At 52.8% G+C, this 28,000-nt stretch overlaps 2 protein-coding genes across 2 annotated transcripts; one reads left to right on the top strand and one right to left on the bottom strand.

Moving 5' to 3' along the window:
• The first annotated feature begins 50 nt into the window (after positions 1–50).
• Positions 51–12,306, top strand: FDFT1 (farnesyl-diphosphate farnesyltransferase 1). Its single transcript, XM_027742128.2, has 8 exons — positions 51–152; positions 1,454–1,551; positions 5,160–5,343; positions 7,248–7,376; positions 7,990–8,181; positions 8,923–9,099; positions 9,347–9,499; positions 10,640–12,306. Exons 1-8 carry the CDS (start codon positions 51–53, stop codon positions 10,859–10,861), a joined length of 1,257 nt encoding a protein of 418 aa, XP_027597929.2. The 3' UTR covers positions 10,862–12,306.
• A 1,054-nt stretch (positions 12,307–13,360) lies between these two features.
• CTSB (cathepsin B) lies at positions 13,361–25,799 on the bottom strand. Its single transcript, XM_027742104.2, has 10 exons — positions 25,718–25,799; positions 19,981–20,132; positions 19,386–19,471; positions 18,859–18,973; positions 18,087–18,205; positions 17,355–17,440; positions 16,531–16,677; positions 15,737–15,853; positions 14,793–14,921; positions 13,361–14,706 (listed from the first exon to the last, which is right to left on the bottom strand). Exons 2-10 carry the CDS (start codon positions 20,104–20,106, stop codon positions 14,609–14,611), a joined length of 1,023 nt encoding a protein of 340 aa, XP_027597905.1. The 5' UTR covers positions 20,107–20,132; positions 25,718–25,799; the 3' UTR covers positions 13,361–14,608.
• Positions 25,800–28,000: the final 2,201 nt, after the last annotated feature.

Below are 28,000 nucleotides of genomic sequence, written 5' to 3'. Positions count from 1 at the left end.
GAGGGGGGCGGCGGGAGCGGCGACGGCGGCGGGGACCGTGCGGGGCCCCCATGGAGCTGCTTCGGAAATGGCTCGGCCACCCCGAGGACCTCTACAACCTGCTGCGGTTCAAGATGGGCGGCTACCGCGTCGTCATGCCGCGGATCGACCCGGTGAGCGCGGAGGGATGCAGCAGGGGACGGAGGTGGGGGGGACTGTCATCTCCCGGCGGGGATGCGGCGTTGTCATGGGTGACTGTCGCATGGCCTGGAGTCCATAGGACCGGCCCCGGTGCTACCGGTGGGCAGCGGCCCCTTTGTGGGCCGTGTGTGTCCTCGGTGCTTCCCGGGCATCCCACCTGCTTCGGGCGTCCCGTGTCTTGCTCGGTGCCAGTACCCTGAGAGCATCCCACCGGCTCCGGGTACCCCTTGCATTACTCGGTGCCGGTACCCCGCGTACATCCCACCGGCTCCAGGCATACCGCTGGCTCCGGTGCTTTCTGCGCATGGCACCGGCTCCGGGCATCCCGGCGGTTTCAGGCTTCCCGTGCATTGCTCGGTGCCCGTACCCCGCGAGCATCCCACCGGCTCTGAGCATCCCACGGGCTCCGAGCATCCATTGCATTGTCCACTGCCGGTACCCTGCGTGGATCGCAGTGACACTGGGCATCGCAGTGTCCCGGTGCTTCCCGAGCATCCCACCGCTTCTGGCTTCCCGTGCATTGCTCGGTGCCGGTGCCCTCTGGACATCCAACCGGCTCCGAACATTCCACTTGTTTCAGGCTTCCCCGAGCATTGCTCGGTGCTGGTACTCTGCGTGCATCCCACCTGCTCTGGGAGTTGCACAGCCCCGGTGCTTCCCGAGCATCCCACCGGCTGCTGGCTTCTCATGCGTTGCTCGGTGCCGGTACCCTCCGAGCATCCCACCGGCTCCGAACATTCTGCTTGTTTCAGGCTTCCCAAGCATTGCTTGGTGCTCGGTACCCGCGTGCATCCCACGGGCTTCGGGCATGCCTTGCATCTCTCGGTGCCGGTACGCTCCGAGCATCCCACCGGCAGCGAGCGATGCTCGGCCCCGGTGCTGCCCGTGCATGGCACCAACCCCAACCATCGCACAGTCCCGGTACCCCGCGGGCATCCCACTGGCTCCCAGCGATGCTCTGCCCCGGTGCTGCCCGTACATGGCAGCGGCTCCGGCCGCGGGACGGGGCGGGTTAAGGGGCGTGTTTGGGGCCGGGGGCGGAGCGGCCGCAGCCCCCCGCCGCCGCCGCGCCCCCATGGCGGCCGGGTCCCGGGCCATGTCGCTGCTCCGGCGGACACTGACCCTGTCCCCCCCGCGGAACCCCCCCCGGGCTCCGGGCCGGCGGCGGGGGCAACAGCGGCAGCAGCAGCGCGGGGTCCCCGCGGCGCCCCTGGTCCCGCCGCCCGCCGCCCCCCCGCTCCAACCGGCCCCCCGGGCTCCGCTCTGCCCGCAGGACTCGCTGGGATGTGGCCTCCGCACCTGCTACCGGTACCTCAACCAGACCAGCCGTAGCTTCGCCGCCGTCATCCAGGCTCTGGATGGAGAGCTGCGGTAAGAGGAGGGTCGCTGGGGTCCCGGGGAGGGGGGCTGAGGGTGCAGTGACCCCCCGGCACTGGGGCTCCCTCAGAGGTGGTGGGTGTGATGCCCCCCAACACTGGGGATCCCCGGGAGGCGATGGGTGTAATTCTCCTCCTCAGCAGGTGGTGTGCGTGATGCCTCCCAATACTGAGGATCTCCGGGAGCTGGTGGGTGTGACACCTCCCAATACCAGGGCTCCCTGGCAGAGCTGGCAGGAGTTGGTCCGTGCAGTGCCCTCATATGCCATTTTTCTTTGGTAGAGCTGCTGGGACACGCTCCCTCTCCCATCGGGAGCTGCTTGGACTCACTGGGCTCAGCCCCACCCCGTGCAGCGGGACGTGGGGTTTTTCACGTCCGAGCTGGCTGTGCCCCATCCCCCCTCCCCCAAACTGGGTCCCGGGGCTGAGCAAGCCCTGGGACAGACACTGCAGCTTCCTGGCCAGCAGATTGTTAAACACAGGGCCTGGCCGTGTGCCGTGTGTGACACTCTGGGAATGTGTCCCGGCAGTGCCAAGGCTGGCACTGGCCTTCGGGCCGGACGGAGGGAGGAGGTGAGGAAAAACCTGGGGCTGACCGAGGGTCTGGACCCTGCCTGGAAGGTGCTTGTGGAAGCAGCTGCCTCAAAACCTGCACGGTCATGGGAGAGGGATCGTTGCACGCTCATTTTCTGCTGTGCAAACTTTGTTGCCCCGTGAGGGAAAGCAGATGAGAATAGGAGGGAAAGCTTCAGATAGGAATAATAACAGAGGATGCAAAGCTGAGCTGGCCCAGGGCCTCGTATGAATATGTAAATATTCTCCATATAATTCATTATATTCATATGGTAGTTACTGATTGCAGTTTGTAAATCGCCAGTTAATCCCAAAATGGGTTAGTCATCAAATTAGGGGATTCTGTAAGTTGAACCAGACACGTTGCAGCTCTGCCGAGCAGTTGAACTCAAACACTGGGTGATCTGTTGGAATTCTGAGCCCTGGTTTGGCATTTTGGATGATGCTCCATAGCTGTGTCCAACAAATATGAAACGGTGTCTGCAGCCTGGTTTACAGGAAGGGCAAAGAAATTCAGTGGTTTGGCTGGAATTGTGTGGAAAAGTACAAGTGGGGCCAAGAATTAAACTTTTTTTTTCTGTGCTTGTAATATTAGCTAATGTAGAAATTAAGGGAAAAAAAGGCCAATTAATAAAACACCATGAAACCTGTTAGCAGTGTCCATCTACCCTGTGCATGCCTTGGTCATCCTGCAGTTATCTTTGTTTTTTTTTCTTCTTTAATCCTTGCCTTGGGATCAGGAAGGCTTTCTCCCTTCAGGGCACAGAAACTTCTGCCTGGCATCCTAAAAATGCTCTTGCAGGATCTTTGCAACCCACTGCCGTGCAGGGCTGGTGGTTGAATTACAGTGGTGCTGTAGTGGATCAGGAGAAGCTCTAATTTTCAAAGCACAGTAGCTCTGCTGGAGAATTTAGGGACAAAAGATGGAAATACAAAATAGGGAGGATATAGAAATAGGCAGAGCAGCAACCTTACCAAAGGAATTAATTTTGCTGGATCAAAAAAGTGCTTTCATTGATGTTAACCCCATCAGGGAGTTCAGTTGAACCCCTGTGGTTACAGATATACATCTCAGAAGGACTGCTGGAAAACAGAGAACTTCTGGATGAGTGCTTGGAGCAGAGCTTCCCTGGCCAGGCAGGGTACTGGTAGTTGAGCTGAAATGTTTAGTTCCTTCTTGCTTATTTTTTTTGGCCCCATAACCTGCATGTTTTGCTGGCCAGGGCCTTGTCCAGCTCATTGCTCCGTGGTTAGGGCGTTGTCTTGGAAGGTGGGAGGCTCAAAACTGCAGTTTCATGGGCAGCTGAGCCAACATCTCAACTGCTGCTGGTGGAGAGGAGTGTGAGCCAACATCACAGCTCCTCTCCTGGGGATGGAGAGGAGGAGAGGGATGCTCCTGCCTTCCCCCTCTGCCAGACCCACAGTTCTACCTGTCGCTGGGACCCTTTAGGATCCATCTCTGAAGGTTTGGACTATCACAAGGTGAATGTGATGGAAGGAAAGAAGGAGACCTCCTTACCTGGGAATTGGGGAGCTGTGTCTAGGACAGGGCTGAAACTTGAGCCCTGAGATGATCCAGACTTGCTCTTTGGAAGTGGGTGCTTCCAGATGTGCCCAATCCAGCCTGACCTTGAATATTTCCAGGGATGGGGCATCCAGCACCTCTCTGGACAACCTGTGCCAGTGTTTTACCACCCTCACAGTAATAAATTTCTTCCTTTAACTTGCCAAAATTGCCATGGATCTAAATTCAGTATATGATGTAAGTTAGGGATGCAGTTGTGCTCTGGATGCAGAAGTGGGGTTAAATAAATGTTTAATTATGCTGGCCTCTGGAATTACTGCTGGCTCTTCCTTTGGCATGGTGCCACTGTGAGAGGTGCTTCTGGGATGGCATTTCAGGTTCTGCTCTGCCTTTCTTGATTCCTGCTGGTGGAAGTTGCTGCTGGAATTGGGTTGGAGCCCTGGGCGCTTGGATCCTGTTGGATGAACCTTTGCAGCCCAGTTAGTATGGAAAGGAACAGGAATGAGAGAGCTGCTGTGAGCCCTCAGATATGTGGTTTGATGGAGGTGTTAAATACCCTTCAGTCGAGGAAAAAAAGCCAAATTTAACAGCATTGGCTCTAAGAGCAAGTCAGTTTTCCCTGGATGCTTAATCACTGCTTGCACATTGTCATCCCAGGAGTACAACACTGTCACCAAGTAATTAGCATTTAAGCAGTCCAAGCTAGTTTCCATTTGTAAAACAATTAATAAAGCCTCATCTCCTTGACATATCACTGTGCTCATGGAGGGCTAGGGATTATTTTATATAAATCCTGGAGCTGGAAACACTGTTTCCTGCCATCAGGACTTCTTTTTTTGCTTCTACTGCAGGAATGTGGAGGCAGGGCTGGGGAAGGCAGGGAATGGGAAAGGAAGCAGGAATAAGGGAAGGCAAGGGCAGTGGGACTGGGAGGAGAAACAGCTTTCCAGCATCTGGGACACATGGGATGGCCTGAATGTCTTGTGCAGGGAGATATAAAATACAGGGTAGTTTGGCTCTAATGTTCCTGTTGCGCAGTAAGGCACCCTTTTACTGCCCCCCAAACTGGATAAAAGGCTGCTGTGTGCAGAGAAGGGGAAGTGATGAGAAAAGTATGGCTGATTTTTTCCCCTTCCCTTTTTCACATTTGCTCTTTCCAATAAAATGACTTCAGGGTCTGTCCTCTGGGTCCTGGCTTTGCTTGCAGGGTTGGATCTTCCCTGCTCAGGGAGATGACAGGCCTGACCCTTCCCTGCTATGCATTTTAGAAAGCCAAAAGCTGGTCATAGTTCTCCTCAGGAAGGGAAAACCTGGATTTCCTGACCCAAGTCAGGTGTGTTGGAAGTGCTGGTATTTTCCAGTGGTATCAACAACCTGGAAGTGCCAGTGTGTGTCATACTGAGCTTGAAGTGCCCCTGCTGAAGGCTCTGTCGTTCATCTCAGCTGTTTATCCTGCTGAATAGAAAATCCCAAGTAAGGAATTCCTGTTTTTTCTCTCCTCTCAGACATGCTGTCTGTATATTCTACCTGGTGCTCCGTGCCCTGGACACTGTAGAGGATGACATGAGCATCCCCTTGGATGTGAAGGTCCCAATGCTGCAGGAGTTCCACTCCTACCTCTACCAGCCAGAGTGGAAATACATGGAGAGCAAGGAGAAGGACCGGCAGGTGCTGGAAGATTTCCCAACGGTAAGGAATCCTCCTCCTGGCTTCAGCTGCCTTGTGGCACCTTTGGGAGCCTGGTTGTCTCTCCATGTTGAGCCTGCAGAGCTTGTTCAGTCCCACAGCTTTTCCCAAGAGCTCCATCACCTGCCCATGGGGCTGGATGCTGAGCTGGAGTGAGAAGCACAAGCATTGTGCAACTCTGTGAGTCAGAGGTGATCTGGCTGTGGAAAAGTGCCAGCTCTGAAAAGTGGCTTTTTGCCTCCTCTGTTGAAAAAGTTAAAAAACCATTGTCTTGTGGAGAGAGATTTGGGTTTGTTACCCAACACTGTGCATTGCTTGGATCGGGTGTCCTGTGTCCCCTGACAGGTTGGCGGACAAGGAAGGCTTGTCTGGCACCTTGTCTGGACCACTGGATGGTCCAGTGTTCACAGTGATCCTGTAGGATCTGCTCTAGAGCTCTAGGAGTGTGTCTGCAGATCTTTGAGGTGCATATTAAGGCCAGGCTGGATGGGGCTCTGAGCAGCCTGGTCTAGTGGAAGGTGTCCCTGCCCATCATGGGGGAATTGGAACCAGATGATCTTTAAGTTCCCTTTGAACCCAAACCATTCTATAATTCTATGATACAAGATAAAAAGCACCCTCACTGTTATTAGTAACAATATTGCCCAAAGTTACTGCTCTAAGGATCCTTCTAAAAGGAAACCACAGAGAGCCAAGCAAGCCACAGCATTCTGGGGTCTGTTCTCCAGGTCTTCAGCCTTGAGGCTGATTGAGAAAGTCTGACCATGTTCAAACCATTAAACTCTCAATGTGCAGAGCATAAAATCACAGAAGGGTTTGGGTTGGAAGGGACATTAAAGCTCATCTGATTCCAACCCCTTGCCATGGGCAGGGACACCTTCCACTAGACCAGGTTGCTCCAAGCCCCATTCAACTTGACCTTGAATTTTTTGGGGGCATTCACAGCTTCTCTTGGCAACCTCTGCCAGTGCCTCACCACCCTCATAGGAAAAAACTTCTAATAATATTTGGTAGAGGTATTTGTAGGTTGTGCTTCTCTTTGTAGGGAGTTGAAGCCACTGAGGCAGAGGCAGAGCTGAAATATTTCTTTTACAGACAGACTGAGACACAGGGCAGGGGCGTGTCAGCAGCCATGGAGGAAAACCTGGATCTGCAGTGGTGTCAGGGCTGTGATCATTCACACTGCTGTCCTTACTGCCCGCACTCCCTGGGCTGGCTGCAGTTACTCCCTGAGGGAGAATAAAGCTTAGCACAAAAAAATGTGATGCTCCACAGCTTTGGGAAGGGAAGGATGGAATTTTTAACTTTTTTTGCAGCGTGAGAGCGTTTGAGACCTTGCAGGTGTCCCTACCCATAGCAGGGGGGTTGGAATTAAATCACCTTTAAGCTCCCTTCCAGCCCAAATCATTCTGTGATTCCATGTTAGTGGGCATGCAAAAGAAAGATTTCACACTTCCTCCATTGCTTGATGCCTTTTTTTTTTTGTGGAAAATGTGCCTCGTGAAGCCAGAGCTGGAGGGAGCTCAGGAGAACAGAGCACCACAAACCTCCCTGTTTTTTTTCCCATGGCTGGTGTGATGGAGTGCTCTCAAATTACAAAAGAAAACAACTCTGTGCACCAAGTGTAGTTAGTTTTGTCGTGCAGCTCCCAGATGATACCAGTCCAAGGCCACAGAGCCTTCCCAAAGATGTTGCTGTGTCTGATCTCCCTCCAGAGCCCGTCCCGTTTAGACTGAGAACAGACTGAGCCTGTGCTCCAAGGACCTTGAAACAACTCTGGTTGGGGGAGTTGTCCCAGATCTCCAGCCAGGGCAGGATTAGAGCCTGATAAACAGTATTTTTCTGATTTTTTTAATAAAGCTGTTTTTTCCTGACACTGTCTTTTATTTTTTTTTACCGTGCTCCAGATCTCCATGGAGTTCAGGAACCTGTCAAAAGTCTACCAGGATGTGATTTCAGATATTTGCCACAAAATGGGTGTTGGAATGGCGGAGTTCTTGGAGAAAAAAGTGGACTCTCAGCATGAATGGGATAAGGTGAGTCAGCCTGGACAGAGGAGTGGACTGAACATGAGTAGAATCATGGAATCATTAAAGTTGGAAAAGCCCTCTAAGATCATCGAGTCCAGCCATTCCCCCAGCACCGGTAGGGCCACCACTAAACCATGTCCCCAAGTGCAAGATCCACACATCTTCAGAACACTTCCATGGAGGGTTCACTGTGTCTCCATGGAAAGAGGAGACAGAGCATCCCTGTGGCAACAGCTGGATGAGGGAGGCTGTGTGGGCTTGGGAAGGCTTTGAGAGTCTGATGGTCCTGTGGGTGACAGGAGGATGGTGTGGACTGTTGGTGTTGCCCACCAGCATGTTTTGGGTGACCCATCACATCAGTTGTTCCCCCATGGGCTGTTCATTTGTCTGCTGGAGGCAGTGACACCTTGGTGGGGCATCCTTAGTGAGGTGTTTGGGAAAATGTTTTGTTTTCATGGCAAAGCTGAGACAACCCAGGGAGAGAACTTGTATAAAATTCAACTGTCAGTTCCTTCTGAGCATCATTTTTGTAAAACTCCCTGTGGCAAACAGGCAGCTCTTTGTAACTGCTCCTTTCATCTTGTTTTTTCCCACCCTTTCCCAACCTGGCATCTCACAGTATTGTCACTACGTTGCTGGGCTGGTGGGGATCGGCCTTTCCCGTCTCTTCTCTGCATCAGAGCTGGAAGATCCTATTGTGGGGCAGGACACGGAGCTGGCAAACTCCATGGGCCTCTTCCTGCAGAAAACCAACATCATCCGTGACTACCTGGAGGACCAGATGGAAGGAAGGGAGTTCTGGCCCAGAGAGGTGAGGGAAAACCTCATCAAATCACTAGTGTTGGCTATGCATCTTCTCTGTAACAGCAGTTCTTCTAATGACAGCTGGCTCACGAGTTCCACATCTGTCTACAGCTCTCTGGGTACACATGAAGGGACGAGGTGATGTCTCCTCACACTACCAAGAACTTGTTGGGCAGCTTTTTCCCCTCTCTTAAATTGGCTCTAGAAATGAGGGAGGATAAGGCTGAGTGAGACCTCGAGAGGGTACCTCGTCTGCTCCCAAAGGCAGGATTAGCTCTGCCTGTGCCTGACAGCTGCTTGTCTGCTTGTCTTGATCCTCCAAGAATTTTTCTGTCCCTTTTCTAAGTGGCTCACCTCTCTTAAAGAGCATTTCTTGATGTTAAAGTGTTCAAGGCCAGGTTGGACAGAGCTTGGAGCAACCTGGTCTAATGAGCTTTAAGGTCCCTTCCAACCCAAACCATTCTGTGATTCTGTGTCAGCCTGATGGGTGCCTCATCTTTTCTTTGCCCTACTTAGAGAAGATGTGGGGACGAGTTCATCCTTCTTTACAACCCCTTTGTATCCACCAAGGCCACCGTCACGTCTCCACAGCCTGCCCTTCCTGCTTTCCTTTATCCTAGTAGTGCTTCAAGGTTCTTCTGTGTCTCTGGTGCTTCCTGTTGCTCTCCCACACCTCAGGCTGTTCCTGATGTCTCTCCTATGACATGAATGTCCCCTCCAGCTCATGAGTACCCATCTTGGTGTGTAGGTTTGGAGCAGATACGCACAGAAGCTCTCGGACCTCGCCAAGCCGGAGAACATCGAGATGGCCGTGCAGTGCCTGAACGAGCTCATCACCAACGCCCTCCACCACGTCCCCGACGTCCTCACCTACTTGTCCCGCCTGAAAAACCAAAGTGTCTTCAACTTCTGCGCCATCCCCCAGGTGAGTTCTGCTTTCAAGTGGTTCTTCACCATCTGGTGAGAAGCTGGAGGTGAAGGAGGTTGTGGATCATGTGTTTCTAGCCTGTTTTATTCTCCCATCTCTTCCTTTTTTCCTGGTACCTACCACTTCTGCCCTTGGTGAGCCTGTGGCTCTGTTACAGTGTCTTGCCATCAATGTGACTAGAATCAAGGTGAGCTCTTGGCATGTTCCTCACAGTGCAGTAAAGGCTCTCCATGTGTGTCCTTAGGTGATGGCCATTGCCACGCTGGCTGCCTGCTACAACAACAAGCAGGTGTTCAGGGGCGTGGTGAAGATCCGGAAGGGACAAGCCGTCACCCTCATGATGGATGCCACCAACATACAAGCTGTCAAAGCCATCATGTACCAGTATGTGGAAGAGGTGGGTTCAGCAGTTGGCTTTGAGTAATTTCTGGCTGTGCCTGTGCCCGTTCTTGGTGTGGAATTGGGAACACATGTGGTGACTCTGTTAATCCTTTCCTTGTATCCTTTAGCTCAGTGGTGGCAGGGAATGTGGTTTTGGCTTGGGCTAAACTGGGTGCTTGATGTGTTCCCTTGAACACATCTGGGCCTCTGATGAGAAGTAGAGAATGAGGCCAGTGGCATCCTGGCCTGTGTCAGCCATAGTGTGGCAGCAGGACCAGGGAAGTGATTGTCCCTCTGTGCTGGGCACTGGTAAGGCCACACCTTGAATCCTGGGGTCAGTTTTAGGATCCTCATGACAAGAAAGACATTGAGGGGCTGGAGCGTGTCCAGAGAAGAGAGTGGAACTAGGGAAGGGGCTGGAGCACCACAAACAGCTAAGGGAGCTGGGGGGTTTAGCCTGGAGAAAAGGAGGCTCAGGGGGGACCTTCTTACTCCCTACTTTAAGGTCTTGTGGAGGTTAAAAATTCATGTGGAGGAACAACTACTGAGTGGTTTCATGGGAAAAAAACCCGCCCCACTCCCCAAAACCCAAATCTAGTGGGGGCTGTTAAGTAAAAAGACATCACTTCTGTACTAGAGAGACCCCAAACCATGGGTTATTAGAGCTGCCCTTGTGGGCTGGCCTTGTGGCTCTGCTTGTACCCACCTTGCTAAGACTCGTGCAGACACTTATCCCAAATGCCATGGGATTTGAAGAGAAAACCCAGAAGACCATGGAATTAGCTGATGGATGTGGCTGTTTCCAGGCAGTGACACGCTCAGCTGTCCCCTCTGGTTTTAGCTGAGCTGCAGCACATGTGCAGTGAGTGAGGGTTGCAAGGTGAAAACCACTGGTTCCAGTACCACCACCGGTGGTTGAGGGATCTGTGTGGTCCATGTCCCGTCATGGGGTGCCCTCAAGAGGCAGCTTGGCTTAGTGCACTTCCCAAGGGAGACTCCCTGGACCCATCCAGGCATCCGGTGCTCCATGGCAGTCCACCACCGAGGTTACTCTTGAGGACACGGTGGCCCTTAAACCTTCCTCTTCCACCCGGTGTTCCCATTTCTCTCCTCACCTTTGCGTGGAAACCACAGCTTCTCTTTTCTCCTCCCCTAGATCTACCAGAAGATCCCAAGCACTGACCCCTCCTCCAACAAGACGCAGCAGGTCATCGCCTCCATCCGCGCCATGAGCCTGCCCGGCAGCTCCATGGCATCCCGGCACCACTACTCCCCCATCTACCTGTCCTGTGCCATGCTCCTGGCAGCCCTGAGCTGGCAGTACCTCAGCACCCTCTCCAAGGCCACCGAGGAGTACGTCCAGGCGGGAGAGAACTGATGGGCAGCGGATGGGCAGGGGGAGAGCTGGTTGGCAGGTGGGCAGCGGGGGCAGGAGGCTCCATCCGTGGGGATGGCCAGGCCCTGGGCACTGGGAATGTGAGAGGATGGGACCCCCCAGTGAGCTGCAGCCCCGGGGTGACACTGTGGCATTGCTGGACTCCATCCTCACTGCCCTTGCCAGCTGCTTGGATGGTTACAAGTGCTAATTGGAGTCTTTTTGTTTGAGGTTGAGTTATTTTTTTTCCCCTTCTTTTCTGTTGGATGGTTTTACCTGAGGTTTTCTTTTTTTTTTTTTTTTTTTGGTTAGGATGATTTGAAATAGAAACTCCAGTTGCTTGTTTTCTTCCTTGAGATTTGAGGCATCTTTTCCAGCTCAGAGCTGAGCAAAACCCTGAGGGTTTTGCCTCCCATTCTTAGGCAGCCTCTTCCCCATTGCCTCCTGTGCCTGCCCCGTTCTGGAAGGATGCTGCTTCAGCTGGGAGAGGAACATGCTTTCTTATCCAGGGAAAAAGCTCTGGCCACCTTGTGGCCCTCAGCCCAGGCTGGTTTACATCCTGCAGCCTGGAAACAGGCAGAGGCCGTAGTGCTATTTCTGTTGTGCTGAAGGATGATGAAAGAAGCCTTTTTAATGTCAAAGAAATAGAAGGTGAGATGCTCTGTTCACTAAAATGTGCCCCCAGCTGAAAGGCAGCTGTGCAGTTCCCTGCCCTGTGACAGATGACCCCTGCACTGGCAAAGCCCTTGTTTTAGTAGTGGGGAGGGGGTTAAAATGAGGATGATGCCAGCATGGCCCTGAGCTCATAACCCCAGGCCTGACTCCTCTGTTGGGTCTGGGCTCAGCCCGAGGGGATGGGTGGTGGTGGCACAGCAATGCAGGGGAGTGAGGGTTTGCACCCTGCTGTCCCTTGTGGGATGTTTTTGGGGAGGCACTGGCCACCCTGAAAGACAACTTCCCTGCCATGGGCTGGGAAGACTGGAGCCCCTGAGGGGGCGACCAGGGCAGGTTTCCCTGGCCTGCTTGCCTCCAGCTTTGGAATGGTGCTTTGGGTTACACTGATGTGAGAGCTGGAAGAGGCTGGTCTGAAACACATCGGACACATTTGGACTTAGAAGAGGAAAAAAAACACTTTAAAGGCAAGTCCTGTTATCCTGGGGTGGATGGTTGTTGTCAAGGTCCCTACCCACCCCCATCAAATGCTGCTTTGCTGTTGTGAAGGGAAGGAGGGCCCATGTCCTGGAACAGGACAGAGCTGCCAGGGACAGTTTGGTGGCCTTTGCAAGGCCCATCCCCTGTGGCCAGGCTGTTCAAAAGGAGAACCCCAACTCCACAGGTACCAATGTAGATAAGTTTTAAGCTGTCATTCTGAAGAAACTTGCGGTAGCTCTCTTTGTGCAGCTTCCAGTCTTGTTGAGATTAAAGTTTTCTTTGGGAAAAAAGAAAAAGTGTTGGATTTTTTTTTCTGGTTGTCATTTCTTTTACACCAGTAATTCCACACACAAGTTACAAGCCCTCAGCTCAGATACAATTCCAGTGCTTCCTTGCTGCCAAGTCAGGGTATCACAGCACAGTCCTGTGTGCCAGACACAAAGGAAGAATTTTAACCAGGGTGACAGCTGAGGGGCAGTAAATTAACTTTGAAAGGAGCTTGCCAAGCAGGCAGCAGGAGTGGTGGCACAGCCCTGGGCTGCAGACATGTGCTCCAGTGTCTTGGTACATCCTCCTCCTCCAGGGATGCTGGGGACAGGTCTGGCTGTTCTCTGATCCAGGCTGAAGCACCTTCCCCACCACCAGCACAAGCCCCAGGCAGTGGCTGTCACTAGTAGGGCCAGAGGACAGGGATGGGACTGACCACACCTGCACAGGGAAGTGCAAGTGATTTTCCTGCTCTACTCAGGTGAGACCCCACCTGCAGAGCTGCCTCCAGCTCTGAGTCCCAGCATCTGAAGGACATGGAGCTGCTGGAGAGACTCCAGAGGAGGCCACAGAGATGCTCCAAGGGCTGGAGCCCCTCTGCTCTGGAGACAGGCTGGGAGAGCTGGGGGTGTTCACCTGGAGGAGAGAAGGCTCCAGGGAAACCTTAGAGCCCCTTCCAGAGCCTAAAGAGGCTCCAAGAGAGCTGGAGAGGGACTTTGGACAAGGGATGGAGGGACAGGACAAGGGGGAATGGATTCTCACTGCCAGAGGGCAGGGTTAGATGGGATATTGGGAAGGAAATCTTCCATTTGAGGGTGGGGAGGCCCTGGCACAGGTTGCCCAGAGAAGCTGGGGCTGCCCCATCCCTGGAAGTGTTCAAGGCTAGGCTGGATGGGGCTTGGAGCAACTTGGGATAGTGGAAAGTGTCCCTGGCCATGGCAGAGGGTTGGAACTGAATGATCTTAGAGGTCCCTTCCAACCCAAACTATTCCATGAAGACAGAAAGGTCTCACTTGCTTCCACACCAATCATTTGAGGTGGTTGGATGTTGAGCAGAAACAACCAGGGGCCAGGAGACAAGATACTGGAGAAATCATTTATTGGCACGGTTGTTCCAACCACAACAGCACAGCTCTGGCTCACTGGTGTTTGAGTAAGCAGAGGTAAGGGGCTATTTTACAGTGCATGGGCGAGCTTGCTTCACATGTTTCAGCCTGCAGCCTCAGCTCAGTAATATACTTTGTGCTTTAATTAAAAAAAAAAAAAAAAAAGCTCTTTTGCTATATTAGTGTTGGCAAATCATGATTCCTCCTACACAACTATTACACCTCCCCCCAGTAACAAAAATAAGGGTTTTTTTCTTCCTTAACACCTGTGGCTCGAGAAAAAAATGCTTCAATTGTGTGCAAGTCAGTGAGATACCTCCAAGCATCTGCAGCAGACTTGGGAGCCATCCCTCAGGTCAGCATTCAGCACCTCCAGCGCCAAAGCACCCCAATTTTGGGTGCTGCACCCTTGCCCAGGGTTCACACACCAAGCTGCCCAGCCATGGATATAAAGTGGTTTGCTCTTTCCAGTGTCCTCCTGGATGCTGGCAGGATATTTGATCAAAGGCTCACGGAGCTCCAGCCAGGCCCTTCCCCGGGATCAAGAACCCCAGACTACAGCAGATAGAAACCACAGCTGAAGTGGTTTAAAAAGCCAAATGGATGGAGCAGAGCAAGCAATGCACAAAGGACTTGGTGCAGGCAGCTCTGGCCAGAGCCAGCCCCACATCAAGTTCATCAGTATTTTGTCACTAGTAGGTCTAAATTTAGCCAGTTCAAGGCACACACTAACATTCCCTGCTTGTTTTGGGTACTAACAGTCAGACCAACCCAGCCAAATCCCTCCTGGCCATGGCTTCCCAGCAGGATCCGTCTCTGCTGCCCCAGCAAGTCCCTAATCCCAGCACAAAGCTACTGCTTCCTGCCCTCCCAGTAACAAACTGGGCTGGAAGGGGTCCAGGCTAACCAAACACCAAGAGGCCAGCGAGCTCCCCAGCAGTCCTTTGAGCAGGGAATGCCCCATGGCTGCAACCCACCAGGAGCAGAAGGTTGGCAGAGAGCAGCTCCACCTCCAGCTCTGATGTACAAAAAAAAAAAAAAGTAAAACCACCAAAAAACCTGAAAAACAACAAAAAAAAGAAAAAAAAAAGGAAAAAAGAAAAGATAAAAAGCTTTAATAAAGTAATCTCAACTATAGTCTCTTAGAAGGGGGGGGTCTCTGCACCCAACCCACTATCAGTTAAAAGCATCAGGGACTCGGGATTATTTGTGGTTTGATCCAAGGTTACATCCTCTTCCAGTACTGCTCCGTCCTGGGGATGCCGGCCACGACCTCGGACTCGATGCCGCAGTGGTCCTCCCCTCGGAGGATTTTGAAGAAGCCTGGAAGCACACCAAGAGCAACACTCAACCTCAACCTCCTCACCGTGCCCAGGAGAACAGGGAGGGGGTTCCCTGCAGGGCCTCACCATTGTCCCCCCAGTCGGTGTTCCAGGAGTTGGCCACCAGCCAGTACGGGGTGTCGTTCTCCACCCCCCAGCCCAGGATCCGGATGGCGTGGCCTCCAACCTGCTCCCCAGACACGTGCTGGTACACCCCTGCAAGGCAACACACCAACATGTCCATGGGCACCGTGTCTCCACGCCACAGAGCAATGAGAGGTTGTGGGACACCTGATTTGGCGACCCAGAGGGCAGCTGAGAAGGTTTTTGGTTAAATGTGAACCTGAAACTCAAGGGTCTGGAGGAAGGAATTTTACATGGGGAGACAGTGGCAAGACAAGAGGGAATGTTGTTAAACTAGAAGAGAGATTTAGATTGGATGTTAGGAGGAATTCTTGGTGTGAGGGTGGTGAGGCCCTGGCACAGGTTGCCCAGAGAAGCTGGGGCTGCCCCATTCCTGGAAGTGTTCAAGGACAAATTGGATGGAGCTTGGAGCAACCTGGGCTAGTGGAAAATGTCCCTGCTCATGGCAGGGGGTTGGAACAAGATGATCCTTTAAAGTCCCTTCCAACCCAAACCATTCCACGATTCTATGACTGACGCTCAGCACCAGCTCAGCACACAGGACATCCAGAGACACTCAGCAAGGGGCCAAAAAGCAGTTCAGAACAAGGAATTGGGGTCCTTCTGCCAGGGTTTTACCTAAAATCCAAGCTGTTGTTCTCAGCCGGAATTTGGGGCAGTCCCCATTGGGGTTCCTTCCCTGAACCACTCCCAAGCACTGATTCCCTTTGCTGTAAACCAATGGATACAGCAGATGGCATCAGCCCATGGTCCTGCCACACCAGATACTCAAGGGTGAGCTTGAGATCTCCTTTCAGACTTGAGCAGAGGGACAAGGGTCACAAAGGAAGGACCCTCTGGATGAAGCAGGGAACAGGGCTCCCCCCAGCCTCAGTGCTGACACTCACCAGACTTGTACATCAGGAAATCCTCATAGACAATAAAGGCTCCTTCCACTGGGCCGTTCTTGTAGATCTCAGCCATGATTTCCTTCTCACTGCGAGGGACTCCATAGGAGGTGATGCCTAAGGAGGAAAAAATTCCCATCATTAGGACAGAACAGTCAGGCCACACAGGGATTGGATGGCTCGGCTGAGACTGCTCAGTGTGACCCTGCAAGAGGCCTCTTCCACTTAAACTCAGGTTAAATTCAAACCCAGCTGCTCTGGAGACACTGATACAGTCAGGCAGGCAAAGTGGGCTCCAGATATCCCTCTTCTACAGGGAATTATTTCATCTGACTCATATTTTGTACCCAAAGACCTATTCCAGACAGCTTCAGAGGGAATGGACATTTTCTTCTTGTACACCCTCCAAAAAACAATCCAAATTACTCAAGGCTGAGACAAATCTTTAAGAAACAGCTGGATTATCCTAAATGTACAGGGCTGGCTCTACCAAGGAGTCAGAAGGAGGTGGCTTTGACACCACACAGGGCTCAGCACCACACTCTTCAACCCAGCCACATGCACCATGAGGACTCAAACCATTTTCTTTCCCCAGTCTCAGTTGATGGGGAATACAAATACAAACTGTGCATCTGCCAGGCTGCTGTTTGCTCCAGGACCATCAGACTGGGGTCTCCAGGGACAAGGCACAGAAAATAACCACAGTAAACCAGCTTGGGAACAGGTCCAACCCTGCCAACCCCACCAAGTTGCCACAAGGAGCAGCTCTGGAGCTGTGCTGTCAGCTCCCTTACCATAGTGCTTGTCCTCCTTGTAGGAGGGTGAGTACCCAGGTTCACAGTGCCGGCTGCATCTTGGGGTTCCCCCTCCTTCTCCAGTGCAGGGGGGCCGGGAGCCATTCACGTGGTGCTCGCAGGGTGGGATGGAGTAGGGACGGCAGCCTGTCGAGGACAGAGGTGACATGAACTGGCTGTCCCCAGATTTCCTAACAGCCATGCTGGAGAAGGCACCAGATGCCCCAAGAAAGGGTCTTTCTGACCCAGGAACCCTACAGACCAGTGGGGTGCAAGAGTAGGTCTCTCCCCTGGCAGTTGGGCAATCTCTCTGTCAGCAAAGGGTTTCCCTCTGGATCTGCTTCCCACCACCTGCCTCTTGACAAGGAGATGGAAAAGATGGAAACATGATGGGAACGTGGCCATGCTAGGAGGAGGCTGAGGATTCCACTCTGGAAGTGACTTTTGGAAGGGGAAACATGCCAGCAAGATCTCCTGACCTCATCCAAAATGTACCAAACTAGTCCAAAACCAGCTACAACAAAAAATTCACAGCCTGATTCATTCTTGCAATGGAAGCAGGAGCCTTGTGGGATTGTTAAGGGCTACCGGCTCCCTTCCTGGATGGGTCTCCTTTCTCTAGGTGCTGCTCAGGGACTCTTGTCCCAAAGGAGCCACCAGAAATGGGGACAGGAGCCGGGACAGCAGAGGTGTTTGAGCCCAGACATGAAGGAGGGAGCAGCCACAGGGATGCAGAGCAGGACAGAAGCATCCCGAAGGACATGAACCTTAACCAGGCAGAGATGGTCCTCTTTGTTTTCCCAAGGGTATCTGCCAGGACTTACCCACATGGGAATCGTAGAGGCCCCCAGACACGAGGCCCCTCTCTGTCCAGTACCTCCACGCGCCGGAGGGGTAACCACCATTGCACCTGGAGGAAGAGGCAGCAGTTCCAGCCCCAGCCTGCCCATTTTGGGGGAGGCAGGGGAATGTAGGGAGCTTGGGTGGCTGAAGGAAAGTTTTGGGCATATTGAACCTTCTTTTACTCTGTTCCTGCCTTCCCCAGGACTCGCCTTGAGACACCAAAGCCTTCAGGTAAGGAGCTAAGAGCCTCCAAATCCCAAAGTGCCTCCTTACCGGGTCCCTTATCAGCTTATGCTGCCAGGAGCAACAGGACTTGGAGACCAAACTCCCTACCCTGTGCTCAACAACTGGAAAAGCCACAGGCAAAAGGCTTGTGTCTGAAAACCAAGGATCTGGGACTAGGAAAAGATCCTTCCCTTGGCTTTGGCAACTGCCAGCTCTGCATGGGAGAGCATTGCTGTGTGCTTGCCCTCCCTCCACCAGCCATCATCATCCACTATCCTGGGGGCAGGATGTGTCCCAGAGGACTTCCTGTCCATGAAATCACCTTTTTGTTCCCATCTAACTCCAGCATTCACAGCACAAACCTCTGGTGGAACTTCCTGCTCATTAGGGAGACCAGGAAGACAGAGGTGAAGCAATGAGCATCTCCAGGTTGTGGCCCTGCTCCTCCCACCCTCCTTCCAAGTGCACAAGGAACAGGAGCAGCTCACCCCATGCCACACTCGAAGCCACAGCATGACAGCAAGTCCTCAGCTGACACCTCCACACTGACCTTGGCGTTGGTGTGGACACAGATTCGGTCTGAAATCGCTTCTACGGCGCCAAAAGCCTGTGGGCAGCCCCAAAACACCATTAGAGCTGGTCATGGGAGAGAAACCAGGAGACCTCCTGGCAATGAGTGCAGCAGGCATGGGCCTGGCTGGGAGAAGACACTGAGGAGCTCAGACACTGCAGGATCCCTCCTGTTCCCCCATGTAGGGCAGCAAAGATGCTCTGAGGGCTGGAGCCCCTCTGCTCTGGAGACAGGCTGGGAGAGCTGGGGGTGTTCACCTGGAGAACAGAAGGCTTCAGGGAGACGTTAGAGCCCCTTCCAGTGCCTAAAGGGGCTCCAAGAGAGCTGGTGAGGGACATTGGACAGGACAAGGGGGAATGGCTTCTTCATAATGCCAGAGGGCAGGGTTAGATGGGATATTGGGAAGGAATTCTTGGCTGTGAGGGTGGTGAGGCCCTGGCACAGGTTGCCCAGAGAAGCTGTGGCTACCCCATCCCTGGAAGTGTTCAAGGCCAGGCGAGAAACCTCATCAAGTGGAAGGTGTCCCTGCTCATGGTAGGGGGGTTGGAACTGGATAAGCTTCAAGGTCCCTTCCCACCCAAACCACTCTGTGATTCTATGATTTATACAGTTCAGTAGCAAACCCAACAGCATGGTTTTTGTCCAGCAAAGTCTGTATTAACAAGACCTTAAGCTGCCCGTGTTCTTACCCAGCAGGAGCCACAGGAGCCCTGGTCTCTTATCTCACTGATGGTGGGACAGTTGGGCCACTGTGTCCGTGAGTCGAAGTTATCAGGCAGCTCCATGTCTGCAGCAAAGTCCACCCTGCGAGTGAAAAGAGGGAAGTCCCGTCACAGGAGCACCAGTGTAACAGGACTGGTTGCTCTGGACTCTTCAACCTCCTCTGAAGGTGACTTGGAGGATGAGGGCTCTTGTTGTTTGCTGACTGAAGGAGCATAAGTGCTTCTGACGTCCTCAGACCAGGTCAGCAGCTCCTCTAGTGTGTTAATTTTCAAGGATAACAAATTACACAGTTGGCCAAGTATCTGGCAGGACATAGGACAGATATTCCCCTCACACATGCTCCATGCTTAATTCCATGCCTGATGTCCACCAGGCCGCACCCATGGGAACGCTGCTCACAGTCTGCCAGAAGAGTCCCTCACCCACTCCAGACACATCTGGAGGATCCAGAGAAGCTTTTACAGGAGCTTCACCTTCTTCTGCCAGCACTCACCTCTCAGGGAGCTTGGCCCCACCCAGGAAGGTGCCACAGAGCTTCTTCACATAGCTCATGTCAGCATTGGGGAAGTTGTGCCCTGCCTGGGAAGAGACACACAGAAATGGGACACAACTCTTCACAGCCACCAAGCACATTGCTGGGACCAGCTGTAAAGCCCAGGGGTCAAGAGCCAACTACCCAGAGACACAGAACACAGCCCCTTCTAGGATCAGCCCATCATGACCAGTAAGGTCCATCTCAAGGGTCTGGCCACAGCAAACTGGCCAAGGAGGGTTTGGGCAGGTCACCAACAGAGCTGGACACCTGCTGCTTGTTTCCAGTCTCCTCCAGAGTTTCCTCCTCTTACATTGCTCCTATTCCACAAACTCATCAGTGCTCTGCTCCAAAGAGGAGAAGCTCCAGTTACTGTCACTCCAGGAACCCCTGAGAGCATCACTTCACTGGAAAAATCAACTGGAATCAAGGCTGGTTTGATGTCACCACTGTGGTGAGACTCCCAAAGCCCAGCCACTGAATCCCACAAAGAGACAACATATTACCAATGTATATCCCCCGAAAAAAAAAAAACAAAAATCAACCCAGTACTCACCTTCCAGGTAGTGTTGAGCTTGTTTATGTGGTTGACCAAGTCACTGGAGAGGGGAGGGAAGTAAGGAATGCTGCGAGCATTGGCGAAGGCCACCAGGACACACAGGATGGACACGGATGGCCACATCTTGGCCACAGAATGGGACAATCCACCTGCAGCCAGATTGGAGCATCATTGCAAACTTCCCAAGGTAGGCTCAGACCACAAGCAACACCAAAGGACCATCACAGCAACACGTGGGAGGATAAAACGTGTGGCTGCACCAGGCCCCTTTGTATCCTGAATTACCCTAAAAGTCAGGAGAGACACAGGAGCAGAAAAATAACCCCCCTCCTGCAGCTCAGGAGAAATCAGACAAGGCAACCCTGTTTGTTGACCACTGCAGGATTAGCAGCAGCAGGAAAATACTTTTTGAAGCAGATCAAAGGGATTTGGAGGGTATTAAAACCTGTGTTTACTTCTACAAAAATGGAGAATAAGGACTAGGAGAAGGAGTAAATGACATCCCACCTCCATGGCAAACCCCAGGCAGGGCTGCAGCCCCAGGGACTTGCTGACTCCTGGCCCTACTGTAGTACTCTTCCTGAAAAGATATCACTCCAAATTTGGACTTTTTGGACTTCACAGCCTCATTTTGGCCAGCCCGTTGCCCTGGGGACCCTGATCGGAGTCACAGCCCCCAGGTGTAACCCCCTGCCCATCCAGAGGGGGTCCCACATGCACTGAAGCTGCCTGTGGCTGCTGCCCCCCTGCTCCCACTCCCACTGGGGCTTTTCAGCAGGGAGGTGCAGGGCACCAGGAAAGTCCCAATTTGGGGAACAGAGACGCAGGGGAAATCCAAGAGCACGAAAGAATGGACCACAGCCTCACACGAAGGACCACAAGCACCACCCAAACAAAGATGCTGCAAGGCTCAGTGGTTTCTCTGCTCTCCTGCCTCCTTTAATATAACTCACATCCAATCGCCCAACTCCAGTTTAACCCCTAACACCAGCAGCTTGTTCCACGTCCCCACGCCTGACTCAGACACATCACCAGGCCACGAGCTCCTCTATCTCTACAAACACACCAGGGCACCCTCCTCCTCCTCCAAACCCTCCCAGCTCCCTCCCGTCAACTCCCACACCCACCCCGGCGAGCTCCGAGCCTGGTGAGCAACCCAAGACCTCGTATGCTCCACAGCAGAGACACTCAGGCTTTAATTCCTGCTCATCCCAGCGAGCTGAAAGTGTAATCACCTTTGCAAGCCTGGGCTTAAACCGGACACGCAGCTCCTGCCAGCAGCTCTCCAGCCCCACCGAGGCAGAGCTGGATGAGCAGGGGATGGGGATGGGAGATCACACACATCTCCATGCCGGCTGCTTCCACCCACTCGCAGCCAAGTTTAGCCTTTCCAGAGAAGAAAACCCAGCAGGAGTGTCCTACTTTCTGCCAGCAGCAAGCCCAGGAGGCTGCAGCTCACTGTATAAAGGGGCTTTTTTTCCTTTCCCCCTCCTACTTCCACCGTTTATTTATTTTTTTACCCCCTTCTTTGTGCTTTCAGCAGGATGCTCAGCACAAAAAACGGTTTAGTTTCAGCAGCACAGGGGTGCTCCTACCCCCAAATCTCACCTCTTTGAAGTGGTTTAATGCATATTTGCAGGGGTTTCGTGCATATTTGCTTGCTTAGAGGTTTTTGCAGGCAAGGGACTTGCTGGCATTCCCGGTGTCCCCTCCATGCTCTCCTGCTTACGCAGCAGGAAGGAGGTTACACCCAGAGAAATAAATACACATTTCTAAGACTACTGTGGTTTTTGCCTTGTGCCCCTTCAACACGGCCACAATAAGCCTGCAGGTGACCAGCCAGAGCTGAAGCACCTTTTCAATGAAAAATATTAAAAAAAAATAGTAAAATACACACAACACAAAAAAAAAAATCCAACCCCAAAAAACCTCTGTACTTCCTGCAGTCAGCTTTGTTTATTCCATAGCACAGGAAGGAGGTATTTTCGAGGCCAGAAGCCACATGAGAGACACTTTTCTTTTCAGCAGGATGCTTGTAAATTTGCTGACAGGCTGAAACTCACCCTGCGAGGAACCGACAGGCTGCTCACACCCAGCTTTTGAGGGACAGATTTTGAGGGACAGACACGGGAGATCTCACGTCCTCAGGTCACCAGACCACACTCCAGGCAACCCGAAACCAAACTGAAAATAGATCCCTGCAGTTTCTTCTCCTGAAACCAAACTGAAAACAGATGCCTGCAGTTTCCCTTCGCTGCTTCAGCTCTGCTGCTTTGCATGTGCCCCACGACATGGCCCAGGGCCAGCAAAACTGGCAAACCAAAGAGCTGGGAGCCAGCCCCTTGCTTCAGCAAACAAACCTCCTGCCAAGTCTCCCCTGGGCATGGAGCCTCCCTGTGGGGCATGAGAGAGCTGGGCATGTTCGACCTGGAAGAGAGAACACTCTGGGGAGACATGAGAGCCCCTTCCAGTGCCTAAAGAGGCTCCAGGGACTTTGGGCAAGGGCCTGGAGGGACAGGGCAAGGGGAATGGCTTCAAACTGACAGAGGGAAGGGTTAGATGGGATATTAGGGAGAAGTGGTTCCCAGCGAGGGCAGTGAGGCCCTGGCACAGGTTGCCCAGAGAAGCTGTGGTTGCCCCGTCCCTGGAAACATTTAAGGTCAGGTTGGATAGGGCTCTGAGCAACCTGATTTATAGTTAAAGATGCCACTGCTCATTGCAGGAGGGTTGGACTAAATGACCTTTAAACCTCTCTTCCAACCCACACCTTTCTATTATTCTAGGAGATGTGCCATGGCCATGAAGTTTCAAGGGGGAGCTGATACTCCCAGCTGGCTGGCATGGAACATCCCAGCATCTGGCTGGAAAAGGAAAGGGAAATCCTCGATCTCGCAGGATTTCTTCCTCCCTAACCCCCTCCTTCTCCTCCTCCCTAGCTTCAGCCAGCACCCTGTGCACAGTAGATCTATAAATAGGGCACACAGGCACGGGACTGACAGGATGGATTCCGGATTCCCACTGACGGTGGGTCACGCGCAGCCGGAGCCACAACAACCCCGGAGACGCCGAAGCAAGAAAAGGCTGCTGGTTTCCACCATCACCCCCCTTTCAGCTGATTTGAGCTGCCAGAGCTTCCTGTGGCAGCGTTATCAGGCACGTGCTTCCCCCACCACCTCTATCTCCTCCGCACACAACCTCCTCCACTAAAACCCCACAGCTGTTCCAAATACCATCAGAGGAGCAGCACCAAACCCAGAATTGCGAAACAGCTGCTGCACCCCACAGATATCTGCTCCTCTTCACGCACAGTGAACAAGTCAGAGGAGTTGCTCCAGCAAACCCTAGAGATCCCTTCCCTTTGCAACCCTCCCACGGCTCCGGAGGTGCCTTGCAGCTTCGGAGCCTCACAGCTTCGGGATAACCCCGGCTAAGGCTGTTTTCACAGGTCACATCCCACCACAGCTCATTAGCTTGAAAATGAAAACAAGGCTGTTGGATTTCTTAGGACGCGGCAGCTTCACCCTAGAAAGCTCTTAAGGTGGGAGGAGGATGTTTGGGGCTTACAAAGAGCCATCCAAGCTGCTTCACCTCCTCTTGGGCTGCAGCCCTGGGAGCAGAGAACCCCCCTGCTCTGGGATCCAAAACTGCTAACGCAGTTTATTGAAGAACGAGCAAGAAATTAACTACCCAGCAGCACACCTGTCCCTGGGCAGGACGTTCACAATTTCACAATTCAGCCAGCTGGCTGCTTAAAAAGAGGAAATATGGGCCCCCGAGTGCAGCTCTCAAGCCCCCCACTCCCAGCCAGTGAGGAGGAAGTGCTGAGGCTGAAGGCTCTCCAATAGGAGCTGCTCAGAGCAGCTGCAGCCTGAGAGGGAGGAGAGTATCTAAAGGGAGATGGCTGTGCTGGTGCTGCAGAATCCACCCACATCCTTCTGTGCTGTCGCAGAGGAGGAGGGAAGGAGGAGACACCACCCAGGTGCTTTCTCCATCCCTCTCAACCAGATCTAGGAGCCGGGGGCAGTTCCCTGCCGACTTTCCCAGGGACAGAGCTCCTGCTATTTAAACCCTGTTATTCCAGACATCAGCAGGATCCCACAGCCCACCCCTCTAAGCAGCCAAAGGAGGTGCCCGGTGCCCACAACAGCAAATCCCTTCGCTGCTACAGAGTCCCATCACGAAGGTCTTCACCAAATCACCCCAAAAATCAAAGCCTACAAGTCCCATTTAACTTTTATTTAGAAAACAACAACCCAACCCCAAAACCGGCTGTTCCAAGCCCAGCTCACATGACTCAGCTGAGGCAGGTCAGACCACGAGATAAGTCACAGCCCTGAGGCATCTCAGCTCCTCCACTGTCTGGGCGAAACCCTCCAGGCACAGACAGAGTCACACACCCTTCTCCAAGGGTCTGAGGAAGATAAAAGCTGTCTCACCCTCAATTCTAAAACACGCCCCACCCCTGCAGGGCCAGGGGTGCCCCTCCCAGTCGAGGGGGGTGCTCAGCAATGCCCAAGTCATGTGTCCTCCTCAGCACCAGCCCTTTGCCCAGGCCAGGCTTTGTCCTTTGTCCTGTTTGCCAGGGTTAGTCTGTGACTCCAGGCCACAACAAAGCCAACCCATTCAGGTTACGATCCAGCTCAGCTTGCTGTGCCACCAGGTGAACTTGGCAGCACCAAACCCGTGGCCTGGTGACTTCATTACAGCTCTCACTGCACTGTCAGAGCTTGAATTCTTTTTTCTTCAAGAAAAAAACAACATGAGGCACTCTTTCCCACACTTACTCCTTTCTAGCAAAGCCAGATCACAAGCACAGGTTAGATAACAAAATCCAGGAAAGGTCTGGCTTGGAAGGGACCCTAAAGATCATCTAATTCCTACTAGACCAGGCTGTTCAGTATCTGGCAAAATAAATCCATCTTGACACAAGCTGCAGTGCTCACCTCTACAGCTTCCATGCACAGAAAGCACAAGATTCCTCACAAATAATGCTGCACTGATTTTTTTTTCTATTCTTACAGTCCAATCCCCAAACCAAAGCCTTGCATAAGACCTCAGACACCCCGTGCTACGGAAATCCCTTCCCTTCATCCGCAACTAGGAGGGAAATGCCCGAAGGACGCGATCTTTGCTGTATCACGCCTGCAGAGCATCCCTGGGATCGGGATACAGGGATGAGAGATTTCTTCCAGGCCAGGGCGACGCATGGCAGCTTCTCCAGCGCCATTCCCAAGCCACGGTCCTGGTCCAGACCCAGGCTGGGCTGCGATCACGGGATGTTCCCAGGGTGCCAAACCGACCGCAGCGTCAGCTGACGAGCAGGGCTGGGGTGTTTTTCCTGCCTTTATTATAAAAACAACGCTTCCTCTCCCTTCCCGTGACCCTTTCTGAAGGTTTGCTGATTTTTGACGGTTCAAGGCATTTTTCCTGCAAGAAGCCGCACCCTCGAGCCGCAGCGCGAAGCCCTTCCCGCATCCCTCAACCGCGATCCCCCTCCCGCGCCGGCCACGGACAAAAATCCCAAAAAAGAGCCGCAGGAAAAAGCGGGAGACTCTGCCGCTGGATGTTCCGCAGCCCTCACGGAGCCGTGGAAAGGGGGTGCCCCATGCCCACCGCCCCACGCGTGTCCCACGACCCGCAGCACCCCCCGCCCTTACCGGTCCCGTAGCCGCGCCCGCACCCGCGCCCCGCTGCGCCCCTTATGCGCGTCCCCGGCCCGGCCCCCAGGACTCACCGCCCCGCACGGCCCCCGAGCCTCGGAAGCGGCGACCGGGGCAGCTCCCGGAGGCTGAGTCACCTCGCCCGGCCCGCCCCTGCCGTGACAGCATCCTGCCGCCTGCCCGCCTCCTGCCCGCCCCTGCTGCCTGCCTGCTTCCCTGATCCTGCCGGCTTCTCCGATGCTGCCGGCTTCCCCGATCCTGCCGGCTTTCCTCCACCTGCCAGCCTCCATACCACCGAGTTTTCCTACCTCCAGCCTGCCTGCATCCCTCCTCAATCCCGCCTGCATCCCGTCTCCATAGTGCCTGCATCCCTCCTCCTGCCTACCTGTGACCTTATTCAATCCTACCTGCATCCCACCCTCTGCCATCCTGTCTGAATCCTTCCTCCTGCCTGCTTCCCTTCTCCTGCCTGCTTCCCTCCACCTACCAGCCTCCTCAATCCCACCTGCATCCCATTTCAATTGTGCCTGCATCCCTCCTCCAGCCTGCCTGGGACCTTACTCAAACCTACCTGCATCCCACCCTCTGCCATCCTGCCTCCATTCTACCTCCACCCTTATTCCTGCCTGTTTCACTCCACCTGCCGACCTCCATCCCCATTAGTTTTCCTACCTCCAACCTTCCCACGTCCTTCCTCAATCCCACCTTCCCACCTCCATCCTGTCTCCATCTTGCCTGCATTCCTCTTCCTGCCTGTTTCTGACCTCCTGCTGGCTTTCATCCCATCTAGTTTTCCTCTTCCAACCTGCCTCCTCAGTCCCACCTGCGTTCCACTTTCATCCCTTTTCAATCTCACCCACATCCTTCCTGCTTCCGTGATCCATCCTAGCTCCATGCCATCTAGTTTTCCTCCACCAACCTGTCTGCATACTTCCTCAATCCCACCTGTATCCCACACTCTGCTCTTCCATCTCCATCCTGCCTTCATCCCACCTGCATTCCAGCCCCATCCCTCCTGACCACCCACATCACACAGGTTACCCAACGAAGCTGTGGCTGCCCCATCCCTGGAAGTGTCCAAGGCCAGATTGGATGGGGCTTGGAGGCATCTGGGCTAGTGGAAGGTGTCCCTGCCCATAGCAGGGGGTTGGAATAAGATGAGCTTTAAGGTCCTTTCCAACCCAAACCATTCCATGATTCTGTGATCCTGCCTGCTTCCCTTCTCCAGCCTGTCTCCATTCCTCCTTCTTCCCTCCTCCAGCCTGCCTGCAGCCAGCCTCCATCCCATCTAACTTTCCCTTCCCATCCCACCTCCATCCTTTGAACTTTACATCTGGAAACACAGCAAGATTTTACTGGGTTACTTTGCTAACTGACTTTCCCTCCCACTTTTGCTGATTTTCAGAAGTGTGAACAATACAGAAAAGTCGTGTCAGGAGCCACTTTCAAGCCCTGTTGTAAAGCACAACGATGCCAAAGCTTCTCTTTAATGATAAAAAACATCCCTTTTTTATTCTTTTCTCATCCCTCTCTGCGAGGAGGTGGGAATAAAATATACTCCCCACCACTCTCAGAAGTGCAAAAGCCTGTAATAGAAAATAATTAATCAGTGATCAAAAGTCTGACACCCAGCAGCCAGTGTGGGAAAATCAACGCTTGGCCAAGGGAACCACCTGGGACTTATTGCAGACATTGAAAGAATTAGCAATTGATTTTGGTTTAGAAGGTTTTCTAGTGAAGTGATGAAAAAAATAAGAAAAATAACATCAAATGCACTTGACTGCACCCCACGGTATTTGTGAAATAAAATTGGAAGGGTTTTTGCTGTGTTTAAGTGTTTTTATTCTTCAATACTCTGTATGCAAAGGCCCTGGGACCATTGCCTGCCTTTGTATGTAATTTTTAACCATCTCTTTACTATGTTTTTACTTATGCTTCAGCAATTAAAGTAATTAAAAAAAAAAAAAGTAAATAAGTCACTTCTAACCTGCCAAACCTCCCTCTGACTTCACAGGCTTTCTTTGCTCTCCTTGTAAGGCTTGATTTCAGTTTTCCATGTTGTCTGTGAGATTTTGTTGACATAAAACACAGGAAAAATCACCTATTTTTTGTCCTGCCCTTTGTACAATCTGGCTCTGAAGTCCTTGGTGCATCCAGTCACATGAGCACGGTGTGGGACAAGTGGGAGCTGGAGTCAAAACATAACTAACACTTATTTCTCCCGGTAACTTGCTGCAATTCCCTCTTTATTCCCAATAACTCCTTATTTTCAACTAGGTTTTTGCCCACAAGTTACATAATAGCAATTTAAAACCTGTGCAGCCCCATAAAACACCTTTAATTTGCCTTATTATGGA

Source organism: Pipra filicauda, unplaced genomic scaffold, assembly GCF_003945595.2.
Source record: "Pipra filicauda isolate LSUMZ 115617 unplaced genomic scaffold, ASM394559v2 scaffold24_size8852520_pilon, whole genome shotgun sequence".
Taxonomy (NCBI): domain Eukaryota; kingdom Metazoa; phylum Chordata; class Aves; order Passeriformes; family Pipridae; genus Pipra; species Pipra filicauda.
This window is presented reverse-complemented; position numbering and strand designations above follow the sequence as displayed.